Source organism: Temnothorax nylanderi, unplaced genomic scaffold, assembly GCF_030848795.1.
Source record: "Temnothorax nylanderi isolate EJ_2023f unplaced genomic scaffold, tnyl_v1.0 TNYL_tig0596_pilon, whole genome shotgun sequence".
Lineage (NCBI taxonomy): Eukaryota > Metazoa > Arthropoda > Insecta > Hymenoptera > Formicidae > Temnothorax > Temnothorax nylanderi.
The window spans coordinates 21,809-40,410 of NW_027249658.1; the positions used below are offsets into that span (position 1 = coordinate 21,809).

General features: G+C 39.7%; 2 protein-coding genes across 4 annotated transcripts; one reads left to right on the forward strand and one right to left on the reverse strand.

Annotated features, from left to right (window-relative positions):
• Positions 1 to 13,648: 13,648 nt before the first annotated feature.
• Positions 13,649 to 14,922, reverse strand: LOC139784190 (transcription initiation factor TFIID subunit 10). Its single transcript, XM_071723352.1, has 3 exons — positions 14,570 to 14,922; positions 14,355 to 14,419; positions 13,649 to 14,221 (listed from the first exon to the last, which is right to left on the reverse strand). The coding sequence occupies exons 1-3, from the start codon at positions 14,678 to 14,680 to the stop codon at positions 14,020 to 14,022; spliced, it is 378 nt and encodes a 125-aa protein (XP_071579453.1). The 5' UTR covers positions 14,681 to 14,922; the 3' UTR covers positions 13,649 to 14,019.
• On the forward strand, positions 14,870 to 18,143 carry LOC139784189 (histone acetyltransferase KAT2A-like). Of its 3 annotated transcripts, none has more exons than XM_071723349.1 (5): positions 14,870 to 14,974; positions 15,330 to 16,307; positions 16,389 to 16,952; positions 17,037 to 17,758; positions 17,896 to 18,143. In XM_071723349.1, the coding sequence occupies exons 1-5, from the start codon at positions 14,946 to 14,948 to the stop codon at positions 18,087 to 18,089; spliced, it is 2,487 nt and encodes an 828-aa protein (XP_071579450.1). In that variant the 5' UTR covers positions 14,870 to 14,945; the 3' UTR covers positions 18,090 to 18,143. The 3 variants fall into 3 exon arrangements, with proteins under 3 accessions (XP_071579450.1, XP_071579452.1, XP_071579451.1); XM_071723351.1 differs by having other exon boundaries at positions 14,963 to 15,228; XM_071723350.1 differs by having other exon boundaries at positions 14,963 to 15,214.
• The last annotated feature ends 459 nt before the right edge of the window (positions 18,144 to 18,602 follow it).

The window sequence follows — 18,602 nt, forward strand, 5'->3', positions numbered from 1 at the left end:
GGTTAATTCTTTCACAAAGCTTTAGAACAACCCAGGATGGATTTTAGCTTCTTTCCGGACGTGCTTTTAATACGATGCTAAAAATCGCCTCGAAATCTCGGACAGAGGAAGAATTGATATATCACTATATATCTTAATATATAAATAATTCGCCAATTGACCAATGCAATTGAGTTAATTCTTTCACAAAGCTTTAGAACCACCCGGGATGGATTTTAGCTTCTTTCCGGACCTGGTTTTAATATATAATTTTTTTTTCGACAAAATTGACAGTGCGTATCTCAGCCAGACATCGCTCCTATACATATCGGACGGAGGAAGAATTTGTTGTCGGAATGACATACTTTCTTATAGTTTTTTTCCGCCAGGGGATAATTCACACAATTCTTGGATACGCAAGGATAACGTTTTGTAAAATAAATTTATTACAATATGCAAATGATTTTGTTTGTTTATAAAATATACAGTTAAAGTATCTATAAAGGTATCTTGTAATGTCCCCATGGCAACGTCTCGGTAGATTTGGGCACAACCTGTCACAAATTCACCATTAAATACGTGTTTATCTTGATATTGTCGTGTCGTTGCATGACGTTCCGCACAAGATCGAGTACAATGTCTCTCGCATTTTTAAGAAATTGGCGAGGTTCGATGTGTTTGGAATTTATTACCGCACCAGAGAGAGTCAATATACGGCCTTTGAAAGCGGTATCAATCTCACGCCATCTGAGTTCTTCATCATTTTTTCGCTCACTGTACCCCGCATCTGCATGTACGACACGTTTACGCATCGAATCTTTCAAACTTTTGAGTCGTGCGATACTAGCGACTAACGATTGTCGGATCCCGATTGATAATCGCGGCCGTTTAATTCGACTCTGTTTTTCCAACGACTCGAGATACTCATCGCATCGTTGCTCCCACAAACTGAATTCTTCCGTGAGAGATTCCATTCTCGAATTTAATACAGCGGATTGCTCCAACAGGTCCTGCTCTCTTCTCTCCATATTATACCGTCGTACGACTCGTCGAAATCGTCGACGTACCTCGTGTACTTCGACGTGAACTATCTATACGGCTGGGTGATGCGCGAGCCGCTATACCGTACGCTGACTTTCAGTGGATCGACGATGCCGAGTCTTTCTGGATTCCCAGCGGGTTCCCTCGGCGGATCACTCAACGCGAACTTGTCGTCGGGATTTGTAAGATCAAAAGACGAGGTGGTTATTTCTGTTCGTCTCGGTTCGCTCGTCGAAATCGTCGTATACTTCGTACCTCGTGTACTTCGACGTGAACAATCTGTACGGCTGGGTGATGTACGAGCCGCTGCCGTACGCGGACTTTCAGTGGATTGACGACGCCGAGTGCTTCGATATGATGGTCCGTAACATAGGACGCCCGTCGGTTAATTTCCGAGGTGGATCGGCGGAAAAAAAATTAACCGAGCCGAACGGGATTCGAACTCGGGATCCTTCGTTCTGCAGCCTAGCACTTAGGCTGCTGCTCCACGATTGCCCCACTGCTAAGTTAATCTTATTTTCGGTATCAGTGGTCTCTCACCCACTTTTCGCCCTCCCCACTCAGACGCGCGCGAACAGTGACGTAACGCGACTTGACGTAGAGCCGCGTGTGCGTCATGGAGCTCCCGCGGATACGCGCGAGATCCACTTCGAAAATTAACCGACGGGCGTCCGACGTTACGGACATCGTGTCGAATGTCGAAGCACTCGGCGTCGTCGACTCACTGAAAGTCCTCGTACGGCAGCGGCTTGCACATCACCGAGCCGTACAGATTGTTCACGTCGAAGTACATGAGGTACGTCGGCGATTTCGACGAGCGAATCGAGACGAACAGAAATAACCACCTCGTCTTTCGATCTTACAAATCCCGACGACAAGTTCGCGTTGAGTAACCCGCCGAGGAAACTCGCTGGGAATCCAGAAAGTTATCGAGGCTCTCGCTTGTCTTACGTTGGTCAGTGCCGCATGCCAAACATTGACCGGCGAATTATCACAGAGAATCGCGCGGCATCCAGCCCGAAAAACGAATCAAACGTACGAATATTCATATTCTCCGGGTGAAGTACTTCGATTTGTTCTGCAGGATCTCAATGGCGATATATTTTTCTTTCTTCATGTTCGGAATTATGGCAATATATATTAATGGATTGAACAAATCATAAAATCGAAACACGCTCGGTCGGCGCGAGGAGCTGTGGTGAGTCGTACTGAAAGTTGTGATTAGTTCTTGTTAACAAAAAAATATAACATCGCTGAGGTGCCGCGTGATACCTCGGCGATGCCATATTTTGTTTGTATTTCCACACTTTACAACGTTCGGATATATCGGACCGAATCGGCCGAACTAGGCTCGCCGTTCGTTGAGTGGACGGTTTATTCTGCGAGTCTTTCGCTGGCTCGCGTGCCGCAGCGGGCCTAACCGGCCGGACCGAGCCCGACAATCGTTGGGCGGTTGGTTTATTCTTTGCGGAGCGAGCTTATCTGACTCGACGTCGCGTGTGTAGCGCGCGCGCTCGCTCAGTATCACGAGAGATAGGCTCCGCGCAGAATAAACCAACCGCCCAACGATCGTCGGGCTCGGTCCGGCCGGCTAGGCCCGCTGCATCGGCGCGCGACGCCAGCGAAAGACTCGCAGAATAAACTGTTCGCCCGACAATTGTCCAGCTCGGCCGGCCGGTTAGGCCCGCTGCGGCACGCGAGCCAGCGAAAGACTCGCAGAATAAACCGTCCACTCAACGAACGGCGAGCCTAGTTCGGCCGATTCGGTCCGATATATCCGAACGTTGTAAAGTGTGGAAATACAAACAAAATATGGCATCGCCGAGGTATCACGCGGCACCTCAGCGATGTTATATTTTTTTGTTAACAAGAACTAATCACAACTTTCAGTACGACTCACCACAGCTCCTCGCGCCGACCGAGCGTGTTTCGATTTTATGATTTGTTCAATCCATTAATATATATTGCCATAATTCCGAACATGAAGAAAGAAAAATATATCGTCATTGAGATCCTGCAGAACAAATCGAAGTACTTCACCCGGAGAATATGAATGTTCGTACGTTCGATTCGTTCTGCAGGATTGGTTGTCGAATTATCACAGAAAATCGCGCGGCATTCCAGCCCGAAAAACAGCCAAATTGTCGAAATATTTTTTCGCCGAAAGATCTGTCGGACGGTCGATCAAACTTGAAAAATTCCGATTCGAAATACCGCGCCGCGTATTCACGTTATCCAGTGTCTGGCTGAGATACGCACCGTCAATTTTGTCGAAAAAAAATTATATATTAAAAGCACATCCGGAAAGAAGCTAAAATCCATCCCGGGTTGTTCTAAAGCTTTGTGAAAGAATTAACTCAATTTCATTGGTCAATTGGCGAATTATTTATATATTAAGATATATAGTGATATATCAATTCTTCCTCTGTCCGAGATTTCGAGGCGATTTCTAGCATCGTATTAAAAGCACGTCCGGAAAGAAGCTAAAATCCATCCTGGGTTGTTCTAAAGCTTTGTGAAAGAATTAACCCAATGGCGAATTATTTTTATATCATAAGAAGAACAAAAGCGGCCACATCATCGATAAACAATGATTTGCCTGTCTGTTGTCGCCTGTATCGTCATTAGCTCGCCGCTTATTCAAGGTGGGAGTCTGAGTCGACAACAATATCGCGATTCCTACGGGCAAAACACCCTGCCCAACTTGCCTATTGAAAACACCAGCCGTCGCTCCTACCGATTAAATGATTTAGCGAGGTCTTTGGATGGGAGCGCGGCAATGTTTCGGCACAATTCCTACGGGCAGGGCACCCAGCCCAGCCTGCCTTTTGTAAAAACCGGCCGTCGCGCCTACCGATTAAATGATTTAGCGAGGTCTTCGGATTGGTGCGCGGCAATGCGTCGGCATTGCCGATGTTGCCGGGAAGATGATCATTTAGTTGGAGAAAGTAAAAGTCGTAATAGACCGAGAGCTGGCTACGAGAAAACCACAACCTCAAACGATTCTGGCAGTGTTGCAAATTAAGAAAACGCAAGTCTGGTTGCTGGCTGCTGGTGCGTTTAGCGAGGGCGCGCGCTAAAAGTATTTGAGATATAAAAAAATGTTTCATATAAAAATTTTATGGTAAAATCTCCTTTATTCAACAACATTAATAATATTTTTAAAAAATAATTTTTTAAACAAAATTTTTATTTAAAATTAAAAAAAAATTTTTTTTTTAATTTTATTAACATGATTAAATAGAGGTGTTTTTACCATAAAAGTTTTATATAAAACATTTTTTGATATCTCAAACACTTTTCGAGATATATTCGAGTTATTAAAGCAATTATTAAAGTCTTAAGCAGTTATACCCTGATCTGGCAATACTTTAGACCCCACCTACAGGTCTGGCAACACTCGAAAGTACTTTACAATATCACAGAGTACAAGCGAAAAAAATTTCAGTCTTACTGCTATGACGTTTTTTACCCTCGATATTTTACAGCTAAGGGCGCGCGCCCCCGCTAAACGCACTAGCAGCCAGTAACCAGACTTGCGGTTTCTTAATTTGCAACACTGCCAGAATCGTTTGAGATTGAAAATTTTCCTACTAAAATGACGTTGGTTTTCTCGTAGCCAGCTCTCGGTCTATTACGACTTTTACTTCCTCTAACTAAATGATCATCTTCCCGGCAACATCGGCAATGCCGACGCATTGCCGCGCACCAGTCCGAAGATCTCACTAAATCATTCAATCAGTAGTAGCGACGGACGGTGTTTACAAAAGGCAGGCTGGGCAGGGAATCCTGCCCGTAGAAATCGCGATATTTTAGATCATCCTCGAGGCGTGACAACGATTTCTGGAGATTGTAACAATCTGAATGGGAACGATGTCCGTGTTGTCGACTCAGACTCCCACCTTGAATGAGCGGCGGGCTAATAATGATACAGGCTACAAGAACAGACAGGCAAAATATCGCCAATGTTTATCGATGATGTGGCCGCTTTCGTTCTTCTTCTTAAGCTTTGTGTCCACGACGCTAGAAATCGCTTCGAAATCTCGGACGGAGGAAGAATTGATCAATCACATTTAAATAATTCGCCAATTGACCAATGCAATTGAGTTAATTCTTTTACAAAGCTTTAGAACGTGCTTTTAATATATAATTTTTTTTTCGACAAAATTGACGGTGCGTATCTCAACCAGACACTGGAATACGCGGCGCGGTATTTCAAATCGGAATTGTTCAAGTTTGATTGACCGTCTGACGGAACCCCTTATCGCGAAAAAGTAGGGCACTCGGTTAGCACCACCGCGTCAGCTGCCAATGACGGATCCTCTCGCTAATTCGAAGTGACTCTTATAGAGGGAAGACAGGCGGGTTCTAACTCATGAGCTCCGAGGGGCAGGGGGGTTCCACGGTCCGCGGGGACATTGAATTTCTAACGACGTTGAGTCAAATTAAAAATTTCAACACACCCGCCGTAGTCCCGTAAATCCCTGTCGTCGTTTTAACGTCAAACGTTTGAGTAAATCTGTTAAATTCCTGGTATTCGCGCGTCACTAGACGCAATCTTCAAACGAATTCCTATGCAAAGAGAAAAAAAAAGAAAGATAGACGTCCGTTCGTCCGCGGATTGCCGATTGCAGCGTCATTCACGACAACAATTGTGTATTTCGCCGTCTAGTTTCAATCGCCATCTTCTGCGAAGACGCGTCCCGCTCGATTCGTCCTGCCGCGCCGGTTCGAAAAAGATAATCGCCGGTTACCGTCGCCATCGAAGCAAATTCGTCACCGAAGCGGATCGTCACTGCCTCTCCACCCTCCCTTCTCTCCGAGTTAGCCACGCCGCCACGCGAGGCCCTCAGTATCAATCGCTGATAGATAATTGCGACTCCTGTATATCAATGGGGATCTGATGGGCGCACACGCAGTCCTTGTCGCCATTGCCATATGACACCTCAATGATTTTATATGTCTGAATGCAGCAGTAGGTGCCCTGACAAGTGCTGTTGCCAACGCATCTCACATGCTCCAAATCGTTTGGTGCCTGGAAACCCCGGAGGTCTGGCATTGGCTCCACGATGTACTTGCACATTGATATTATCTGAGCCTCCCTCACCTCCAGCTCCAAGAAAGAATGACCGTTGGCGGTCATACAGGCGACAAGAAACAGAGACAAGCAAAGTATTGCCATTTTTTATTGATGCGGCTGTTTGCTTGAAATCGCTTCGAAATCTCGGACAGAGAAAGAATTGATATATCACTATATATCTTAATATATAAATAATTCGCCAATTGACCAATGCAATTGAGTTAATTCTTTCACAAAGCTTTAGAACAACCCGGGGTGGATTTTAGCTTCTTTCCGGATGTGCTTTTAATATATAATTTTGTTTCGACAAAATTGACACGGTGCGTATCTCAGCCAGACACTGGAAAACGTGAATACGCGGCGCGGTATTTCAAATCGGAATTTTTCAAGTTTGATCGACCGTCCGACGGATCTTTCGGCGAAAAAATATTTCGACAATTTGGCTGTTTTTCGGGCTGGATGCCGCGCGATTCTCTGTGATAATTCGCCTTTCAAAGTTTGGCGTGCGGCGCCGACCAACGCAAGTCACGCGAGAATCTCGATAACTTTCTGGATTCCTAGCGGAATCCCTCGGCGGGTTACTCAACGCGAACTTGTCGTCGGATTTGTATTAAGATCGAAAGACGAGGTGGTTATCTCCGTTCGTCTCGGTTCGCTCGTCGAAATCGCAGACGTACCTCGTGTACTTCGACGAGAACTATTTATACGGTTGGGTGATATCGCGAGCCGCTGCCGTACGCGAACTTTCAGTGGATCGACGACGCCGAGTGTTTCGATATGATGGTCCGTAACGTCGGACGCCCGTCGGTTAATTTTCGAGGTGGATCGATCGAAAAAAAAAAATTACAACTTGTTAAAATATGAGTGAGTTGTTATTTTCGGATACTTTATTGTAGACAGTCATAATTTGTTGTCGGAATGACATATGTGGGTACTTTCTCATAGTTTTTTTTCCGCCAGGGGATAATTTACACAATTCTTGGATACGCAAGGATAACGTTTTGTAAAATAAATTTATTACAATTTGTAAATTGTTTATATTTATAAAATATACAGTTAAAATATCTATTAAGGTATCTTGTAATGTCCCCATGGCAACGTCTCGGTAGAATCGGGCACAATGTATCGCTTATCGTCGTACGGACTAAGAGCGATTTTTGTTTCGGACACGGTGTATACCTCGTGTAGTTTGGACCTTATGCAAGCCTGCTGTCGCGTCATTTCAATTTCGTCTCGCAGACAGCGCGTGTAATCGTCAAACGTTATCTCCTTGGCTACGACGTTGCTCTTGACGCCTTTGACTTTCTTCGTGTCTTTTTTACCATCGACTCGCAAGGCGTATATCTTTGTCCTAAGCCCGACGAACTCAGTCATGATCGCACCGTTGTTTTCGTCCTTCATCAAGCCCAGTTCTTTTTTATGGGCGAGTGGGATACCGTACGCATTATCGACCGTGTAATCGCTCGTGTCGAATCTGTCAATGTCGCGTTTCATAGTTTCATACACGTTGTCGCACTCGATGTGATAAATTAGACTGTCCGTATCAGTATACATAATTTTACATTTCTTGCGATGTAACGGTAACATGTACTCGTGATGAAATTCGTACAAACAGGTCTTGGATATGTCGAGGATGCACATACCCACATAGATTGGTTTATTGAACTTTATACCTCGAGTTTTCGCATTTCGATTGCGACTAGATTTTCTGAAAAGACAATTCGACTATGAAAGTTTGGTTTCGCGATCATTGCCTCCGCGCCAAATCTCCCGTCCCATTGCGTCACGAGTCGAATGTCGACATAATTTCGCACATTCTCCATGGTTTTGCCGAATACGGCGTTATTCATCAGCTTGTACAAATTTTTCTCGAAATCGTTCTTGGCTAATGTTCTAAATTTCGTATTGAGCTCTATATAATCGCGAAGCCATGGAGATTGCGCGAATTTCAGTACGCGGTGAATCATTGCTATACGAAGGCCGTGACGAATACAGGTTGCGATAATGTACGACATAATGCTTCTTATCGTATAATGTCGCGAGGAGCTTGTCCTGCTGCTTACCGGGCGGTTTATCGCGCGTCGGACAGAACGGTAGGTCAGTGTGCGCGTCGTGCAGATGTTCCGGATACTCCAAGTCGACTTCGAGGATGTAGCCTGTCGGGGAATCCAATGCGACATCCATAACATTAAAATTGGCTACGTCGTCGACCCATCGAAATTTTTTGGAACATTGACTTAAACCGCCACGTATACCGCGTTCGACGAACGTGACCATGTCAATATCAATAAGTAGTTCGAGATTGACGCGCGTATGTTTCAACATCGCGTCCCACGTAAAACCAGGTAGGGTGTAGTAGTACGCGGGATCAAGTCCATAACTCGCTATACAATTGTCGCGAAAGTTTTCAAATATATCGGCCAACAAGCAAGACGTCAGTTTTCAGATACAGATCGCTGTACTCGCCGAGCGTTCGAATGGAGAACCGTTGCCAGATGTACTTGACAGCGTGCGCGTAATCGCTCTCGAATACAGTGTCACCTGTCAACGAATTGTAAAACGATTCGCGCGGTGGTAAACACAAGTCCTCTAACTTTTCAACGCAGTCAATGTACTCATACGGAAAGACGCCTTTTCGCGTTAGTAAATCAAAATTTTCCGTGGACAATTTACAATAAAATTCATCAACATTGTGCAATATTCGGAGTTTATCCTTACTCAGAAAAGATGCCAATTTATCGAGACTGGTATTGAGAAATTTATATGAATCGATGAATCGTAATTTGACGCAAGTTTTTCGATCTTTGTCATCATCGTCGGTGCTTTTGACATTTTTCGTAAACGATATGTATTTTTCTTTCGTTATTGGAAGCAATTCTATATGTCCTTCGGTGGCTATTTCTTTTATGATAAAATGCGCGTCGTAGCCGGATAAATTGTGAAAAATTATGGGAATGCAATGCGAATCTTTGTAACTTAGATTGCAATTTCGATGCGCGGGACCTCTTTGGGAAAATTTACCTTAGAAATCTTTAAAAAAATCTTAAAACTTACTTTAAAGAAGAACTTTAAACAAATTAAAGGTAAATTTGGACACTTTAAAACTATTGTTTAAGGTAATCTTATAACTATAAGGCAACTTACTTCGTAGCCTCTCCTTCGTATAAATGCTAGAGGAAAAACGAATATTTACCCGACAAAAAAAATTATTTATTTCGAAATTTTATTACTATTTTTTAACTAAATTTGTTTCTTAAGATGCAGTCTATGATTATAAATATTTTCTCGTATTTGAAAAAACACTTACCTTGGTGGGATTCGAACTCGGGACCTCTAGATCGTGAGCCAACTGCCTTACGTGGTAGACTACTTCTTAATTTAATGTAAGTGTTATATATAGTCTACATATGTCATATAACCAGCGCAAATATATAATTTTTCAAAAATTATCTTAAGAAACAAATTCAGTTTAATAATTATTTCAGGGATAAGTAAATTTTAAGGTAAGTATTAAAGCACTTTAAAAATTCCAGATGCAATATAGAAATAATAATAAAGAAAATAACTTAAAAGTTATCCTCTATAACTGTAAACCTTATAACTTTAAAATACTTATAACTTTAACTTTATAACTTTAAACCTTGAAGATTTAACCACATGAAATAAATCTTCTTAAAAGTTTGCTTCCATGTAACTTTTAAGTTAAGATCGAGATTCATAAAAAAACTTTAAAGTTTAATGTTTTCTTATAATTACCTAAGATTTATTAAAATTACTTTAAAGCTACTTTTCCACTCCTTTAGAGTACCAGAATACTATTTTAAAGTCAGTTTTTAAAACCTTTGGTTTTCTAAGATTATTTTACAGTCAGTTTTGAAATACTTTAAAATTTCTTAAATTACTTTAGATTAACCTTTTACACACTTTAATTTACCTAAAAATTTCTTAAGTAAACTCTTAAATTTTTAAGATTACTTTTAAGAACTTTAATTTTATTTAAAGTATATTTTCCCAAGGGATATACCGACCGGTCAGATGACAATGATCACGTACTCGCACGTTGTTCGACGCGAATGATTTTTCGCACACGTGACAGTGCGTAGCGCTGTTAAACTTTTCCCACTCGTCTCGCGTTAAATCTGTCATGGGTACTTTACCAGACAGGATAGACTTTACATCATGCGCTAATTTTCTGAGTTCCTCGGCGAACCATGCGATGCAATCTTCATCGCGACGAAACCGATACGCGGATAACGAGTCGTCGTACGAGCAGCGCACGTAGTATCCTATGCTAAATACTCGATGATGTTGATACATATACGTAGACGGTTTCGGATCCGCATCTGTCTTCTCCAGGGTACATTCCAGGTCGGCGTATACGACAAATGGAACTCGTTCCTTCCTGTTGTAATTTTTGAAACTCAGCCACTTATCGTCGTCGCTCGGTAACCTGATCGCACAGTCATTCATCTCTCGACAGTCCACAGCGTGAGCTTCCAATTTTTTGCTCGAACTAAAGTAGTGTAAACACCTACAAAATACATCATTTTTAAATTTTCATAAACAATATGAAATATTCTACAATTTTATTAAAATGCATACTCACCGATCGCAAAAGTATTTTTTGTTTTTTTTTTTCTTGCTCACTTGCGAGCTCTCGAGGCGGGATAGATTTTTTATCCAAGCGAAATGCCCCGCGTGTCGTCTTGCGGGTCCTGTATGTACATACATACATATCACCCTGCCGGCTGTGATTTGGCGGGCTCAGCGGGCTGTGTCTCCTGCAGTGCGCCGTGAATGAATGGTGAGTGAATTATATGTACATATGTGTGAGAAATAAATGATTCGAAGCGCGATGATACATCCGAATCTTAATGAAATCGTTGTTCCGCGTGGCGTGTCGCAGTGAAACGATAACCTCGGAATTCACGGCGTCTCCTGTCTCCGTTTCGATTTCTTCGAATGAGTGAATCGCGCGATGAGGGAAGACGCTTCAATGAATAGCTTGAACCTCTCGTTAAGTGCGGGAATTAATAATTAATTAAGTAATTGAAATGAACGATCGCGCGTTTGACGTTTCGCACTTTGCTTGTCGCGATCGCAAACGATCGCGAACGCGCGGGAGCGATCGAGCTTGCTTCGAAATGCGTGTAAATATCGAGAGTGCGAACAGCTGAAATGTGCATCCACGAATACAATTTCGTTTTTCGTTCAAAAATAGACACGTAATTCGCTCGTTCACGTAATTCGTTACGTTTACAAATGTTTCAAATTTATTTGTATGTGCTTTTTTTATTCCTCTTAACCTCTATTTTATAGAAAATTAACATTAAATTGCATTGTTTGTAAAAATTTCGTCGCGATCGTTCTTGCATTGCAGTGCGGTGCGCGGTGATCGCGCATACCATAAAAGACGATAAACGTCGTCGTCAATAAGATACTTAAAAATTATAAAACATTCTCTATTGCTTGTAGGCTGTTGCTTGGAGCTAAAAAACGACGCTCATTCGGAACTAATTTTTTAGTGGAATTTTATTGATTCATATGATCATTCGACACTAAAATAAGTAAAAAAACGATAATGCTATTAAATTAAGGGGTGCACTTCTGAGATATTAACAAAAAATATCATTTTCCATTGTTTTCAAAATATCTCGAAAATGACGCAAAATACGAAAAAAGTACAAGAGAACTTTTTTGTAGGAAATAAAATTTTGCATCGAATACGTATATAAAAAATTTCTTTCCGATATCGGAAACCCAAGAAATAAAATTTAAACGAAATTAAAAAATAGCGAAAATTTGGGAAAAAAGATTTTTTAGTTTAAATAACATTAAATTAAAATAAAAGCAAAACACTGAAAAACCGACTAAAACCATTCAACTTACGTGAACGATATCTCGGTCACTATTGGTCGTAAAAATGTTTTTGACCTCGCGTTTTTTTCGTTAGAATGTCTACTTTCTTTTATCTCAGAACGAAAAAATCGGTTAGACTGCTAGAAAAGAAGTTGTACGCAAAAATGTAAAAAAAATCTTTTTTCCCAAATTTTCGCTATTTTTTAATTTCGTTTAAATTTTATTTCTTGGGTTTCCAATATCGGAAAGAAATTTTTTATATACGTATTCGATGCAAAATTTTATTTCCTACAAAAAAGTTCTCTTGTACTTTTTTTGTATTTTGCGTCGTTTTCGAGATATTTTGAAAACAATGGAAAATGATATTTTTTGTTAATATCTCAGAAGTGCACCCCTTAATTTAATAGCATTTTCGTTTTTTAACTTATTTTAGTGTCGAATGATCGTATGAATCAATAAAATTCCACTAAAGAATTAGTTCCTTTTAAAAACACATAGACAACAGTCTATTGTTCCTCAAATATATTATTCGTTTTGCTTACAAAATTTTCCATAAAGGCCTATTGTCTCGTATTCGAATTTTTAAATTGATAGGAGATACATATTTTTTATTTGAAATAACCCATACAGCACACATGTCCAAAAGCGAGACATAAGTGTCTGAGCAGAATAGCTGACTTATAATTTCAAGACAGTGTTTTATGCTTTAAATCTTTGTTTTTAGCAACGCACAATACTGTCTTGTGTCTCAAGTCTTAAACGAGTGTACAAAGTGTCAACATTGTAAGACTTGAGACATAAGACAGTATTGTGCGTTGCTAAAAACAAAGATTTAAAGCATAAAACATTGTCTTAAAATTATAAGTCAGCTATTCTGCTCAGGCCCTAAGACGTCTAAAAGACATCTTTTAAGATGTCTTACGAAAAGATGGCTAAAAGACGTCTTATGTCCCGATTTTGGACATTGTGCTGTCCGGGAAGTATGAAAGTGAAAGAAGAGAAAGAGAGAGAGAAAGAGAGAAAGAGAGAGAGAGAGAGAGAGAGAGAGAGAGAGAGAGAGAGAGAGAGAGAGAGAGAGAGAGAGAGAGAGAGAGAGAGAGAGAGAGAGAGAGAGAGAGAGAGAGAGGGCTATTAGATATTTAACATATAATATAAATATATAAAATAAGTTAATATTTATCGATACATGTAAGATATATATTAAACTGATCCTCAATCAATTACAATCGAAAATCCTCGAGAATGAATAGACCGCGGTTGTAAAACTCTCGGTGGTGATTGGTTGATTACGCTTCTCTATGCGTGCATCGTCTTTAGCCTGTATCAGAGAGAAGCCTGAGAGAGTGAGAGAGACCATCCCGGCCTTTTTCGTGGGACCGTCGAAAGCCCCTGTACGCTACCGCCAGTACATCCATTGATCCATCTTCGAAATTGGTACTACGTAGCCACGTTCATTTTCCGACACTGCCGATAAACCTCTCTCAAGGCGTCTCTCTGCTATCGCTATCGCCTCGCTTTGCGTAAGGGGCTTAAACATTGCAATTTCAAAAGCTTTATTTTTAAAAGAATACTTATCATTTTGTTTTACAAAGTAATTTCAATTACACGCTCGCACTTGTTTCATTCAAAGCAATAAGAAAAAAATGGGTATTTTGTACATATTTATTTAAATATTAAAACACAAATCGATACAGTATGACAATTTCCATTAAATTTATTTTTTAATCTCTTACAAAAACCCTAGCAATGATACAATGATATAATAAGATGTATGTATATTTATATTCGTGCCACAGTAATGTAATTATATGAAACTATAACGTTTTAGAAGACTTATTCATATAATAATATTGTTCCTAATAAAGTACAACTTCTCAGATATATTCAAATTATTCAATATATTCAAATTGAAACATGCATGGATATGAAACTTTTCCCTTATAAAAAGGAAAAGTATTATTTTTATGCGACATTGATTCTTAGTGACTCTCTAAAAGTGCAGCTACATATTATTGCACTGATATGATCTAACGAAGTGCACGTATCAAATTGTGTAGCAATCAAACGAAATAATGTGGTTTCTTCACTATTATGCCATATTCCGCAACCGCTGGTGTCAGATCTTCCATAGTCAGAGTATAACGTCGGTCTTTTCCCTTTGTTTTTGTGTTCTGATTGGCGCCGCGTGTTTTGCAGTGCTGCAGCGCATCGTTGGCAATTTCTGAGATAAACTTTTGCGCCGCTAAGGACACCAAGCGTACTCTAAAGTAATAAGAAGTCGTTTAACAACATATAACATTGTTCAATAGATTTACTGAGCAGATAAAAATGTTTGGTTAACAAAACTTTCATCTAATATACAGGATGATCTAACCAATATCGCATTTATACTTACATTCTTGGATCAGTGGTATTGAAACCAGCTGTGTGCAAATAATGTTCGGTGATGGCATCAGGAACCTAACGTTAACATTAAAAAATATATAATGGCACTAAAGTTACAGGATATACTTAATGCATATGATATAGAATAGGTAAACGCATAATTTGCCATAAATTCAAGATTTATTTCTTTGGAGAAATTTATTCGAGAAGAAAATGGATCGATACCGTAGGTGTATAATCCTCCAGTTGCAACAAGAAATCCGACAACGGTTGTCCCGCAGTCTTGACTTCCTCGTTGTAAATCGGTGGCGTTTCCCTTCCAAAATTCTCCGCCATTTTTCGTGTAACGAGAAATAAAACTGTGGCAGCTGTGCTGTCTGCGCTATCAATTCCTAACCTAAATCACTAGACGCAAAAAACGAACCGTTTCGCTGTTCCGTAACTTGCCGGTCTTAAACTTGGCGATTTTTGCCTTATCTTTTATAAATATTTATCTTTTTGGAAGCACAGTAGCACTTTTTTTATGTGACAATACGCGAATTTCTTTATGCTCGACTCACACGCATTTTAGACGCGTAATTGTACGTTATATTCACGAAGAATGTTTCATGTAACCCAACCTAACCCTCGGTTAGAGCCTTAGAGCATTGTTTTAAATCAACGAGAACCAAGAATTTATTTAAAAAATGTGGCTATGATAGTAAAAGAATAACTTATAAACGTTTGCAATCGACCATTTAATCCAAAAGAATATTGAATACTTGTTATTCAATGCATAAACCAACAATAAGATTGGGAATGAGAGTATAATTACTTGATTCACGCCAAATTGCGACCTATTTTGTTTATGTTATAATAAAAATTTGTAATGTGAGTTTATAAGAGTGTGTATATTACTCTGCCTTGAAAAATTATTGTTGTGGTTGTATAGCTAGAGAGTGATTTATACGATTCTTAATTTAACGAACTTAATGATTTTTTACAGGATGGCATCCGAGAACGTCAATTCTCATACAACAGCTTCTTCGGAAGAGCATGGACAACCTGTTACCAGTACGTCGCAGGAAAGTAATAATAAGGATGCAAACTCAACTAAGCCACAGACTCAAGTAAATTCAATGAGTAATCTCCAAAGGATAAATCAACGCAAGCAGCAGACGTACAACTGGCCACACGAAAAGAAATTGCTGAAGCTTGCGAATTATAGCGCTTGTCAGGCAAAAGAATGTAAATGTACAGGCTGGAAAAACGCGCAACCGATTATAAGATCGCCAAAGGGTGAAATACAGCAGCCTCTTATAACCTTTTCTGATCCATGCAAGTTATGTACTCATTCTTTAGAAGATCACGTCAAGCACTTACGGGTTCATGCTGACGAGGAAATCAACAGATTGTTGGGAATGGCTATCGACACGGACAATATTTTAACATGTACACACAGAGAAGGGGATCTCGATACTAAGAAAGTTTATTTTTTTTTGTATAAATTTTTGAGGAATTGTCTTTTAACTAGAGCAAAGCCAGCCTTAGAAGGAGGCTCGTTTGGAAGGCCACCATTCGAAACACCTGTCATATCGAAAGCAGTACTGAATTTTGTCTCGTATAAATTTCATCATTTACCAGCGAGAGAATGGCACATTATGTGCGACATGGCAAAAATGTTTTTACATTGCCTGAACTTTTGGAATTTTGAACCGCCCAGTGCCAGACAAGTAACAGCGGTAACAGCTAATTCGGACGAAGTTCTCGCTTACAAAGCTAATTATACCCGCTGGCTATCCTTCTGCCATGTGCCTGCGTTTTGTGACTCTTTACCAAAACACGATACTTCTGCAGTATTTGGAAAGTCTCTGTTGCAAGCCGTATTCAAATCACTTTATAGAGAACTAGTGAATAAGTGTCATAATGACAGAGACAAAATAACGCCGGAAAAGAGAGTTCTAGTTTTAACACATTTTCCTAAGTATGTATTGAATCAGTTTTCTCTTCTTAATTTTGGTTTTTCGTAATTTTCACAGATACTATATAATTATTTGTATTTAAGGTTTCTTTCAATGCTAGAAGCTGAAATTTATTCTGATAACGTACCCATGTGGAATCCTGAATTTAAAGCAACACCACCGTTTCATCTGCATGTTGCCATGCAGGAATCAAAGGCACAGCAATTAAGAAAGACAGGCGAATTTGAGAAAGTCACTGTTCCACCAAACGAGAAAGATAATTATACAACAATAAATATTAGTCCTGGGATAAGAAGACTTCCTGAAAAGCGTTCCTATTCCGAAGGACGACCTGACGCAAAGAAACGAAAAAGTGAAGAGGTTTTTGAGGATTTGCCAGAGGAAACTGTCGCTGAAATTGTTGCGACTATTAATGATCCCAACTATATGTGTGGACCCGACGCGGTATTTCCTCCGGATGTTCCACGAGACGAAACTGCTAAAATTGAAGAAAGCAGGAAGATCATAGAGTTCCATGTTGTCGGCAATAGCCTGACGCAACCTGTGTCTAAGCAAACTATGCTTTGGCTGATAGGATTACACAATGTATTTAGCCATCAATTAGTCAGAATGCCTAAAGAATATATATCCCAATTCGTTTTTGATCCGTGAGTATCATCCAAAAATATAACAATTATGTTAATTCATTGTAAGAATTTATCTAGTGATAGTCCATTATTTATCACACACAGGAAGCATAAAACATTGGCCCTGATAAAAGGTGGTCGTCCAATCGGCGGTATTTGTTTTCGCACGTTTCCTACTCAGGGTTTTACTGAAATAGTATTTTGCGCTGTTACGAGCCAAGAGCAAGTGAAAGGCTATGGAACGCACTTAATGAACATGCTGAAAGATTATCACATCAAAAACAACATACTGCATTTTCTTACATTCGCAGATGAGTTTGCCATCGGATACTTTAAAAAGCAAGGATTTAGCAAAGATATAAAACTGCCGACGTCGATGTATCAAGGATACATCAAAGATTATGAAGGAGCGACATTGATGCACTGTGAATTAAATGCTAAAATAGTATACACCGAATTTACAGCGGTACTAAGAAAACAAAAAGAAATCGTGAAAAAATTAATTTATCAGAGGCAACAGGAAATACAGAAAGTTCATCCGGGCTTAACGTGCTTTAAAGATGGTGTAAGAAGTATTCCTGTCGAATCCATTCCAGGAATTCGCGAAACCGGATGGAAGAATTACACTCAAACGAGAACGAGAGGTGTGGCTAAAGGAATACAAGGTTCAGAACTTGTAGATGGTATGGATATGTCAGATTCCCTTTATAAAGATTTGAACAGTGTTCTGAATAGTGTGAAGAATCATAGCACAGCTTGGCCATTCCTGGAACCTGTGGATAGAAACGAAGTCCGAGACTATTATGATCATATAAAATATCCAATGGGTGAGCAAAAAAGATGTACATTTTCAGAACGATCAAATTACTTTTCGATAAATTATTAAATATGAATAAACAATTAGTGTTAAAATGAGAAAACTTAATAATCAGGAATTAATGATACACGATTTTTTATTTTGCAGATCTCAAGACTATGGAAGACCGTTTAAAGTCTAAATACTATGTAACTAGAAGATTATTTATTGCAGACATGACACGAATTTTCACAAACTGTAGATTGTATAACGGTCTCGAAACCGAATATTATCACTGCGCCAATACTCTAGAAAAATATTTTCAAACACGTATGAAAGAGAGTGGTCTGTGGGATAAGTAGAATTTTTAAGTGCTTGTGACATAATACAAAAAATATAAAAACAATAAATTTTTATTTATTATTAATTGTCCCTCTATTAGCTACTTACTAACAATAAGTAGGACAGTTGCCAATACTTTCAATTAAACTTTAAAGTAGAGAAAATATTTCTAGGAGAATATTCAGGTAGGACAAAGGGTTAGGTTAAAATTTTTTTCTTTGCTTAAGCCTTGTGTACACGATACTAGAAATCGGTCCGAGTTTCGGTTTAAGCCAATCAACTTGCAGCTCTTACAGAAAAGCAGCAGTTTCATTGGCTTAAACCGAAACTCGGACCAATTTCTAGTATCGTGTACACAAGGCTTTATAGAACTTTGAATTTAAAGTTTGATATTGCATATGTAAACCTAGACTAACGACAATTTCGGATTTAACAGAAATTTTCACTTGGCGAAGACCAGCGAAAACTCAAATCAATCAAGTAAAGATTTAAATCCATATAACAGAAATTTTAAGGGTACTTTATCGCTCATA

Coding starts and splice junctions, on each gene's coding strand:
- LOC139784190 (XM_071723352.1), bottom strand. CDS start 14,680: ATGGCGGAGAATTTTGGAAGGGAAACGCCACCGATTTACAACGAGGAA. Junction 14,420..14,569: donor TGGAGGATTATACACCTACG/GTATCGATCCAT, acceptor TGTTAACGTTAG/GTTCCTGATGCCATCACCGA. Junction 14,222..14,354: donor AATACCACTGATCCAAGAAT/GTAAGTATAAAT, acceptor TTATTACTTTAG/AGTACGCTTGGTGTCCTTAG.
- LOC139784189 (XM_071723349.1), top strand. CDS start 14,946: ATGTTTCATGTAACCCAACCTAACCCTCG. Junction 16,308..16,388: donor GTTTTAACACATTTTCCTAA/GTATGTATTGAA, acceptor TTTGTATTTAAG/GTTTCTTTCAATGCTAGAAG. Junction 17,759..17,895: donor TCATATAAAATATCCAATGG/GTGAGCAAAAAA, acceptor TTTATTTTGCAG/ATCTCAAGACTATGGAAGAC.